At 40.1% G+C, this 11,682-nt stretch overlaps 1 protein-coding gene across 1 annotated transcript in view; it reads left to right on the plus strand.

Moving 5' to 3' along the window:
* Window positions 1-9,741, plus strand: part of LOC141427580 (acid sphingomyelinase-like phosphodiesterase 3b) — an 85,373-nt gene extending 75,632 nt beyond the window's left edge. Inside the window, exons 7-10 of the mRNA XM_074087161.1 lie at window positions 2,646-2,817; window positions 4,529-4,641; window positions 4,955-5,139; window positions 5,985-9,741. Of these exons, the coding sequence (XP_073943262.1) occupies window positions 2,646-2,817; window positions 4,529-4,641; window positions 4,955-5,139; window positions 5,985-6,225 (711 nt within the window). The 3' untranslated portion in view covers window positions 6,226-9,741. The remainder of the gene's footprint in view (window positions 1-2,645; window positions 2,818-4,528; window positions 4,642-4,954; window positions 5,140-5,984) is intronic.
* The last annotated feature ends 1,941 nt before the right edge of the window (window positions 9,742-11,682 follow it).

The raw sequence follows: 11,682 nt of genomic DNA on the forward strand, positions 1-11,682 counted from the left end.
TCCATCATAACGCGGCCGTAACTCAGCACCGCACTAACATAGAAATGTGTAACATATTGTAGTTGGGCAAACTAGGCGGTTGGGGTTTGTGGTATTGGTTGTCCAGCTGCACGGGGTTTAGTTTACGTTGACGTGTGGTGTTTGATTAATGAAAGAATAGATGTTGCCCGCAATTTAATTTGAGTTCAGTAGAACTTTGTGGTTCCGAGATAAAAGTAGCTCGAGTTAAAAGTTAGTGTAGATCACAGGTGTATCTGTAATAGCGGAAGAATTTTAAGAATCGGTAGGTATTTTGTACAAAGAAACAAATCTAAGTTTCATACATATATATATCACGGGACAATTCACACCAATTAACCTAGTCCCAAAGTAAGCTTAGCAAAGCTTGTGTTATGGGTACTAAGCAACGGATAAATATAAATATATAGATAGATACATACTTAAATACATATTAAACACCCAAGACCCGAGAACAAACATTCGTATTTTTCATACAAATATCTGCCCCGACGCGGGAATCGAACCCGGGACCTCAAGCTTCGTAGTCAGGTTCTCTAACCACTAGGCCATCTGGTCGTCAAATATATTTATCGTATATTTTGGTATAGAATATATTTATTATGTAACTCGTATAATATTAAATGAGATTGTCACAAATAATGACCTCGCAATACTGCTTGTCTATTAACTAAGCAAAAAAAAAAAAATGCTAGATCAAATGGAACTGTGGTTTAAGTTTTGCTCCTGTTCAAAAATTACCTTGTATATTAATTAACAAAGTACAATAGTAGTTCAATGGGGGCCTAGCAGTTCAAAATGCCGATTTCGCAATACATTGCTTGTCTAATTCCAAACATTAAATAGAAATTACTCAATAGCCTGGACAGCTGTGGTCGGCAATGTTGCAACTTGTATTTAAGAGTTTTTCCAAAGGCCAGACTTGCTTACGTATTCACTAAAAAACGATTTTTTTTTTACTTTTCATATATCTATAAATTTGATTACCTAAGTTGATAAACTTGGTGATAAAGTTTATACTAATATACTGCTAAATTAGATATTTTCTTTGAAATTGACCTTATGATGGACGTATATAGGGAAATAGATGGGGCCAAGCAACGTGGTCGAGCATAAAAAAACACTCGGGCCCTAAATTTTTTTTTAAAATTTTAAATCACTAAAACGGGAGTATTTGACAAATATAATAAAAAACATATTTAAAAATTATTTTTGGGCCCGTGTGTATTTTTTTATGTTTGACCACGTTGCATATTTTATGGCCCCATCTATCCCCTATATACGTATGTCCATCCATCTTCCAAACACCTTTTAGATATGGGCGTTTAAAACGTAGGTTTCACATACCGAAAAAAAAATGCCGGGAAGGGTGCGTGAGGCCAACTAGACAGTTTTATTTAGTTACTTTTTATTCACGTAACATCGCCACTATATTTAAACAGTTACAACAACCCGGACGTCCGCGCCCTACCGCCATAAAATGGCCGCTGCATAGCCCACATACAGGATGCGGCGTAATTTGATATGGCCTTGATGTATGAGGCTCCACGCTGGGGCAGGCCTCATTAATGCGTTTACGGGACTGATTGCTCTGAAAGGCCACTTGGGCCGGCGAAAGTGGACTCGTTTAATTAATGTAATGTTAAGTGATTTGCTTGCAAAGTGGGTATGTCAAAGTCAAAGTCAAAGTCAAAATATCTTTATTCAATTTAGGCTATAACAAGCACTTATGAATGTCAAAAAAAATCTACCACCGGTTCGGAAAAACCTGTGTTGAGAAGAATCCGGCAAGAAACTCAACGAAGTAAGATTAGTAGAGAGAGATTAGTTAGTAACAAGGTATGATTTAAATTATTATGTTTGGCAGTTATTGTGTGTCTATTTGAGGGAAGTAAGATTACCACAGCGTTACGATACGAGTTTGGCAATGTAGAAAGAGCGGCAGATTGAGGGCTGGCAATCTATATCCACCGGCACAAAAGTTGGCCCACTCTACATACAAAATTACCCATTACTGCATACATTTGAGATTTTTGCCGCTCATTAAGTTAGCTTGTTTGTTCGGGGTGTTTCCATAATGGTAGAGAACTTTCGAAAATCGATCAAAAATAAAGTTTTCGCTTTTGTTTCGAAAAGGTGAAAATGTGCATTTATGACAGTGTTGTATTAGAGGTGTATATTGTTTCTCCACAGAAGTTACCTTAACTTTATTATTCTCTAGATATTTATTGGGTACAGTCGAGTTTATAAACTTGTGAGCAAAAATTTGATCAAAAATATCTGAACACGACTCTATTGTTAACGCCGTAGAAGCGTGTTCAGATATTTTTGATCAAATTTTTGCTCATTAGTTTATGTACTCGACTGTACCTATCTTTATCTACCACCAGTAGAAGCAATAGTAATAATGACGGTATTGACTGAAAATCAGCGCTGTAGCAGGCATCATAATGCTGAGTCAATTTTCGACATCATCAAAAATGTATTTTCTGTAAATTATGCATTATTTTAAGTTTGATGTCGAATAAAGTTAAATATGTCTAAGTATAACTAGTGTCTTCTATGGAGAAAAAATGTCTCTACATGCAGCCACCAATGCTTTTCTCTTTCACACGCTCCGTTCTCAGGTGTACATAGTGGGTCACGCGCTGCCGGGCGCGGATGCGCGCGCGCACGACGCGTCGGCGGCGGCGGCCAACGCGCAGTATCTGCGCACGGTGCGCAAACACGCGCGCTGCATCGCCGGACAGTTCTTCGGCCATCTGCATGCGGATACCTTCCGCGTGATATACGACAACGGTGAGTTTAACTACGTGTGCATGAAATTCACAATCTGCACTAGGCCCGCTTTGAAACTAGTTGATCATGATGATCTGACCGATTTCGGCCACGGCAACCACTTCTACTCCTAGTCACTTGTTTGGCGCTCATGCGCTCTAAGATGGCTTACATAGCCCGTCCGAACTGTAGTTAGTTGGGTTATAACCAAGCCCTCCCATTTTAAGAGGAGAGCTGTACCAAAGTGGGACGTGTATAGGTTGATGATAACGGGTAGAATAAAGAAATTGCGGGTAGGTGTTAATTTTCGGTGGAGGTGCTCCGGCTACCCTCATTTTTGAGGTTATTCTTCAGTGGCGATTGGGCGAGCGTGGTGCTGCTACTCTGCAGCAGGAGTGAACCTTAGTTGCTTACAAGTATAAGAAAACACCTTAAGACAAATTATATTATTATTTTTATTTCAGTACACAGGCTTCTAGGACTAGGTACACTAAACTTGTTCCAAATCAAACACTAACTGCCGGTCCAACTAACCTCCCGGGTCCTTTAAAAGTTATCCTCCCTCCAACGTACGTACTTTGTCATCCCCAATACTTACCATATTCAAAACATCAACTTTTTATTTAAATGGCTTCATAAATAATAACTTATTAAATACAATTACGCTAATTAGTATGAATATATTAAATCTTATTGACTTAATTTACAATTGAACCTAACACAAGTATAATTAAGCTCAGCAGTGATTTTAAACTGATCTGTACTTAATGTGCATAATAACGTGCTTTGTTATGGATATTTTGCCCGGTACTTCACAATGATTGTTGTCCAAAATTCCCAATATCAAATGCCGCAAGCGTTTTAGCTCAGACTGTCACTGCGTGAGATATAGGAATACAAACCGTTAAAATATTATTAGTGCTGGCTTACACCATGTCAGTAATATCTTGCCGGTAGTATTACATTACAGGCCCGCGGGCTAACCAGTTACAAGTGAACGAGCGCTGCAATGTCTAGCGACTGACTCTTTACTGGTATCGTGTAAATCAACACAGTGTGAATGTTTAACATTTAAACGACTATTCAGATGGTGCGAGACATTGCAAGTTTCGTTACATTTCATCTTGTGGGCACTTATGGGTTGTAGTTTTAGAAGTAATGGGTCATCGACGGCAGTGTACCGCAGCACGACATTTCCCGCACAATTTTTTTGCGCACGTTTGTGTGGTATTTGTATGAAGTTAGCATCAATATCTGACACAACAAAGTATGCAAAAATATCTGATATGACTGTATTTCTAGGGCCAGTAGGACGAGTCAGATATTTTTGCACGCTCCGCTGTGGCAGGTTACTCAAGCAGGTGATTGTAAAGTGTAAGTGCGTCAGTGCGTGCAAAAACGTGCAAGTTATAGGCATTATATTGTCAGTCTTGCAGGTGGAAGGACCTTGTGCAAGGTCCGCCCGGATTGCTACCACCATCTTGCTCGCTAATCCTGCCGTGAAGCAGCAGTGCTTTCACTGTTGTGTTTCGGCGTGGAGAGTAACACAGCCGGTGAAATTACTGGCACTTGAGGTATCCCATCTTAGGCCTCTAGGTTGGCAACGCATCTGCAATACCCCTGGTGTTGCAGATATTTATGGGTGGTGGTGATCTCTTACCATCAGGAGACCCACTTGCTCGTTTGCCATCCAGTCGAATAAAAAAAAAAGTCTGATGTGAGTGTGTTTCAGACCGTGCCGTGTCGTGGGCGCTCCTGGCGCCCTCAGTGAGCCCCCACCGGGACCCCGGGGGCTCCTCCAACCCCGGCCTTAGACTTTACAAGTTTGACACCAATTCCGGCAAGGTACGTTAATATTATAATAGTAAAAATATGATGAAAAACATTGTATGTCGCACGGGCGGTATTAGAATTACAAACATCGACTCATTAATGCCTTATTAAGTCCTTTCGACTTCGGGCTTCTAATAGACTCTCGTTCGTAATTCCTTATTTACCGCCCTTAAGACACAATGTACTATTAATGCGGCGTTTGAATGAACACTTCGAATTCGTTAGCTTTACGGTCCACAGTGTTCTGTACCCTATTCAATGGCAAGGTGTCACTAGGGTAGCACACGCGTGCTAAGCCTCATGTTACCTAGCAACGTCTTCCCAGGTGTTGGACTACACGCAGTACTACCTGGATCTGGCGGCGGCCAACCGGCTGGGCGCGGCCGAGTGGACCCCCGAGTACAACCTGACGCAGCACTACGCGCTGCCCGACGTGTCCGCCGCCGCGCTGCACGCGCTCGCCGACCGTCTGCGCATCGGCACGCCGCAGGAGACCGCCACCTTCAACAAGTGAGCATTCATCCGACAGATCCTGTTGTATCGCTCGAAGAACAGACAACCGTTGGGGGAGAAAAGTCCGGAAGACGAAGCGTTGGCAGGCCTCCTACCAGGTGGACTGACGAAATCTGAGAATCGCGGGTAACCGGTGGATGCAAGTGGCGAGTTGTCGTTCATTGTGGCGTTCTAAGGCGGAGGCCTTTGTTCAGTCTGTTGTATACCATACCCTATCCTGTGTCTATTTCTACCTTCATAGTGCACCTTCTTCATCATCATATCGGCTGCATTACATAGGTCTGCCCCAGAGACCGATTGCTTCGGTTGGAAGCGGCCTGCATCCACGGTTAACCTGCGGCTTTAAACAGCTCGTCTGTCCATCTTGTCGATCTATGGTCTCCGTTCGAGATCTTTTATCCTTGCCGCTTATCGACAAGCTCAGACACGTAGACGACCAACAATAAGATGAATTAGATGATGGTCGTACTGTCTAGCACGTTGATGGTTGCGATCGCATTCACCTTCTCTTTCTACCCTCGTCCTACACCGTGTGACAGAAAGAAGTGGTGAAAACAATTGTAGTTCCAAGTGTGCTAGAGACAAGAAGGCCTCTGGTTAAAGCCGCGGGTTCACGATGGGTAAATGCCGCTTCCAACTGAAGCAACTAAGGATCTATGGGGGAGGTCTATGTTCAACAGTGGACATCCTAAGGCTATGCTGATGACCTTGCTTCAAAAAGATAGATCTTCTGAACATTTTCAATCTCCTGTAGCTGCTATAATCGTATCCGAATGTGTATAAAACATAACGCATTGCAATGAATCTGAGGCAAAAAATGACACAAGCTGTTCTCCCGGCAGATACGTCCGCGCGTACAGCGTGCGTCACTCGGAGGCGGAGTGCGACGGCGCATGCGCGCACCAGCACTACTGCGCCGTGACGTGCGTGGAGCCGGCCGCCTACCGCCAGTGCGTGGAGGCCGCCGCCAGCGCGCTCGCCGCCGCCGGCCGCGCCGCGCGCGCGCATCTCGTCTTCGCCGCGCCCATGGTTCTTCTCTCCATGCTGTTGCTCACTCTATTCGACCTTCCTCAAACTGTATAAAACCAGATGCATGCATCAGACGCGACAGAGCGTCCGCTCCTACTAACCCAATGGAATTACGTGTAAAGGTTCAGGTTCATTAGTCGATCGGACCCACATGCGGGAGGTTTCCATAACTCATACCATTGATGTTTTCATTGATCGTTTTAATAATCCAGTGGAATTACATATACAGGCTCAGTTTCATTAGTCGATAGGGCGGAATATGGAGATTTTCATAACGCATGCCTTGCCCGTATTTGGGGATCCGTTTTCATTAGTTGGTACGCCCCTTAATGCGAGGTACGGGAGATTTCCATAGTGCATACCAAAGGGCATTGTTTACGGACTGCACGCTTGTGCACAAAGTTATCGACTTATGGGTCATGATACCCCCTATGGGAGACACCGCACGCTGTATGTCGACCGAGTTATCGACCGATGAAACTGAGTTTGAAGGTAAACGTCCGAATACTGGTTACAGTGAGGCGCGCGAGTAGGTATGACTGCGAAATACATAATGAGCTACATGTTATAGAGGCAGAATCCTATTAGCATCTTATCGTGATATTGCATCATCAGCTGGAAGAGCACAGTCACTGTGCAGCAAAGGTTTCCTGCTTAGACCGCTGCGATGAACCACATATTGCCACCTCATTTACTCATTGCTCGCAACATTTACGATGTCATTAGTCCACCTAGCGAGAGGTCTGCCGACGTGTACGGTACACGCCAACACTGCTGGTAAAGGTAATTACGGCCTACGTGCCGTAACAAATATGTCTTCATCCGCCGCACTCTGGCCTCTCCGGCGACTAATGAGTATGACAATCCGGAATACATTGCTGACTTCGAGGGTTCTGTGCATTCTGGAGACGTGATCTGGATCAACTCTTCCCAACTCAGTTAAATATTGGCTAGCGTTTCGTAGCGAACCCCTTCTGAATACAATTTTGATGAGTACAGTATAAATTTTGCGCAAAAATTTAATAGAATATCGTACGTGCTCATTCGCTTCAAATGAAAGTAAAGAGGTAGCATTAAATGATAATTTAATTTGTGTGTGTAAATAAATCAAAGCCTCGCTTCTATTCATTAAAGGTTTTCGTTTGAGAGCCAAGAAACTCGCTCAGACGGCAATTTGTGATATTGCTAAATATTGATAGAAGTTGACATTATTAGTACGGTTAAGTAAATTAATTAACTAAGTACTCATGTACAAACTGTTTCTAATACTCGATAAATCGTTAGAAAAATGTTGGAGATTGTTCATTGAAGCAAATCGAGACCATCGAAGGTTTGCTTTCATTTGTGATTTGATTATACCCACTAGGTATGGATTAAAGGATAAAAATAAATTCTAAAATCTATGCAACGTGTTATTTTTGATTTCCGTTAGCTTTAAAAGAAACTTTAACAGGTCAAATGAAATTAATTTCCCCAAGAAACTAGTGGCCTAGCTCCAACTGTTTAAAAGTAAATCAAGCATTAAGATGATTGATTATGTGCGGTACACATTATAAATGATTTTAATTTATGCAGCTTTTTCAAAATCCGTAGCTAAAATGTTGTTAAATCATACATATTTAGCAAACAAAGGTTTAAAAGGTGTTTTTTTATATAACCCTCTTATGTGTCAAATCAATCTCACTCGGCCAGTTAGTGAATTTATCAATTAAAATTCGACCTTTAACAATGACAGCACGAATTTTTTTTTCCGAATTGGCCAAAAAGTTCATTATTAGATAGTTTCTAGTGATAAGAATGAGCCGTTTGTTGAAGTAAACGAAAATAAAAAATAACACAACGTGATACATTATATGACTCGGAGGGAAGTCAATAATAGTCTACTATAAAAACACTTTGGTTACTTTATCAGATCTAAAAAAAATTACGTTGTTATAGTAATTGTATCTGCATAATGTTTTTAAATGAATACATAATATTTCAGCAGATGGTCGTCACTTTGACTGAACCCCTATAATGGTTTTTCATCGGAATATTCGATTAAAAATGTAGTCACGTATATATATGACGTGACACACTTTTGAATTAACCAATAAAACCGATGAAATATTCGTAGGGTATATAGATTATAAGTTGATTTAAGTTGATGTCTACTCATGAAAGTAGCAGTCTGATCTGATTAACTGGAAAATTCGTAATAATCAAGACCCTAAAAAAAAATAAGAATGTAAAATTTTGCTAGGTTATTAATCCTGCTGATATTCACCTATATTTTAATAATTCATCCGGCGAAACTAAAGTTGTTAATACTGCTAATTTTTTTATATAAAGTGACATTCAGATCGTAAATAAGACGTATTCATAGCTATAATTTTTAATACCCTACTTATTACATGAAACATTTTTATACGCCAGTACTTCGATAAGTATGTTAATAAGCATGTTAAAGTAATTTAGAATTAATTAATATTTAAGCTTGGATCCTCGTTTGTTCCCAGTGTTTGTAAACTTTAGCAAAATTTACTGCTGTTTTTAGAATAATGTTTATTTTAAACGTGAAACGAGTATAAATAAAGATGGAACTGGCAAAAGTTTCCATAGTAAATAGCGACGTCGTTTATATCGTGACCATTCGCGCTGTGAACTGTTCACTGCACTTAGTAATGTCATTCGGCATGCGATGCTTCTCTCGAAGGAATTGTGATGTTATCTTAAGTATTCGTATAAGTATAAAGTTAACTTTAAATAGTCTGGAATACAACGTGTAAACAAATGCTAAATTGTAAATAATTAACATTAGAGACGTAGGTAATTTACAAATGTAAATGAGGAACAACTAGTTCGTAAGAAAAAGTGAAAATAAAGGCTTTTGTGTTAATTTTGGTTCGAACATAGGCATCGTCCTAATAAAACTCGAATGCGCGATCATCGCCCGAGTAAGCGATGCGACCATCGAGTGTTCGCGCGATGGCAAAAACTGGGTGTCCTATCACCGCGCGAATTGACGACGCGAGCGAGCGAGCGGTATCACGCGAATTTCAATTAGGACACGTATTCGAATTCAATATGTTTGATCGCGCGTTCGTACGAATTAAGTTCGCACGAATAGATTTACAAACATTGGAGTCGCGTGACCGCGTCGTGCGATTGTCATAGGACACCTATTCGAGTTCAATATGTTTTGATCACGCGTTCGTATGAGTTAAAATTCGCGCAAACCTGCGATGATCGCGCTTTCGCGTTCTATTAGGAAGACGCCATACGAGTACCAGCGTGCAAGTTCGGTGAGCACAGTCAGCGTAAAATAACTTTAGGGAGCGGATGGAACTTCAGTTCCCGAATTGTTATTAAAATTTTCTGATTTATGATTTGTGAATGGAAGAGGAATAAAACGTAGGCGCGATTTACATTTGCCTCCGCGAGAACTTGAACTTTTTGCGCCCGACTGCGATGCTGCCGTGTTCGTAGTGGGTTATTTTGCTTTTATTGTTAAAAATAAACATTAATGTTCCCGTATTTATTCAGCTGGGTGTTTCAATACTTAATTTTTGAATAAATGACTGTAATCAACGAATGTATTTTCATTTACTTCTAGTATTCTCGATCTACGAAATGTTAAGAAAATTAAAAGAAAAACCTGTCGCGATATTTGCAGCAGTTTACGTTTTACGTTAATTTTGTTTACTACTAGAATGACAGTAAAAGTAAAAATTTGTAATTGAAATAAAAAATACTAAAAGATTCCAAAAAAAACAATCTTAATTTGATTGCTTAATAACGATATCTCTTGTCCAGGTGAGCGGTTAGTTCCAATGGAGTGCCGAAAGTTTCTCGATGAGGGCTAAGTACGGTATAGATGTCGCTAGCGTCACTGCTTAAGTGGCTAAATAAGAAACAAACAAGCTGAGATATGTGGTGCATAGGGGAAATTCGTGTCTGTACCGTTGTTCAGCAGTGGTGTAGCGGTATAGCACGTGGCACGGAATGCCGAAGACCTGGGTTCGATTCCCAGTGCTGGTCTTATTTTTCTGGTTTTTCTGTGCATCTATATTTCAGTTTGTATTTTCAATTTAGGTTTTACGGGATGACCGTAAAATTAAAAATTTGGAATTGAAATAAAAAATACAAAAAGATTCCAAAAAAAGAATCTATTTGACTTTTATTATTTTTATTATAAACATTAACTGCAACAATCATATTAATTAAGGAATAGTAGTTAATTAAGGAAATTTCGTGTATTTTTACAAGCTTCTATTTAGTTTCACTTGCCCAGTCAGATTGACTTGAAATTTGGAATACTTATGTAAATAGCGTGACAACACGATAATCTGGTAGTGACATCCTGGTAGTCCGGCCAGGATCGTCTCCGCAGGACGGAACTCTTCAACGGTTAATGGCATCGACTTGAAATTTGGTATGCAAAAGTAGTTTGGGTGACAATACAAGTACAGTCAACAAAAGGCACAGGCAGCAAAATTTTTAGCTTGTATTAAAAATTAACTTTTTATCAAAAACTTTTTTTTTAAATAAACATCTTTTTTTATATTTAGCGCTATTATAAAACGGCTCCGGCGTCTTACGTCAAAGTCGTAAAATGTCCAGTGTCGAAACAAACAATTTCACTGATTGACGCTTTGATGTATTCAAAGTAAAATGGCACCTTATTGATCGCGCCCAACACTCTGCCCAGCGGAAACCGGCGGCACGCGACAAGCGACCTTTGATCTTATCCACTATTAATATAAATATTGTATTCGTTTTAGTGAGGTGAAAACGACAGAATTCTGGCGGTTATCGCAACTGAACATCGGCTCATTTGTACGAAATTACAGAGTTCCTGAGGAAAAGGTAATCGTCGCGCTGAAACAGCGTGCCTTTGATTGATATGTTTGTGCCGAGCGCCGTCGCTGCTGCTGGTTACGGTGCCACATTTCGACACAATCCCACACAATATGACTACAGTAGCCACTGGTCCATTATCAGTTCGCATAATTGTTAAAAGTAATAATGTAATTTGGAATGTTTGTCATAATTTAAGTATAATCAATACCTTAGAACTCTTTTTTTTTATTTCATTTATTCGCAACGACATCTGGTGTACATACAATGTCTTATAGTAGATAGCATCAATTGATTGTTCAGAACCTTATATCTCAAAACAAGTAATTCTTTTATATTTATTTCACGGATTTCGGAAGTAGCTCTAAAGATTTTGATAAAATTCGATATGTGGGGGTTTTCGGGGAAGAATAATCGATCTAGCTTGGTCTTATCTCTAGGGAAATGCGTGTTTCCGATTATAGTCTGAGCGTAGCTTGGTCACCCAGGTACTTGTTATAAAACAAACCTAAAATAAAATTTTCTATACAGTGTGTTACCGGCAGCCGAGCTTTTTTTAAGGGAGGTTAAAGTAACGTATTTCTGTAACTTAATTGTGACATTAATTTAATTAATAAACTAAAATTCAGACTTTGTTAACTTTCTAACAAAATTATAAGTGCCAGTGAAGTA

Source organism: Choristoneura fumiferana, chromosome 4 (assembly GCF_025370935.1).
Source record: "Choristoneura fumiferana chromosome 4, NRCan_CFum_1, whole genome shotgun sequence".
NCBI classification, from domain to species: Eukaryota; Metazoa; Arthropoda; class Insecta; order Lepidoptera; family Tortricidae; genus Choristoneura; species Choristoneura fumiferana.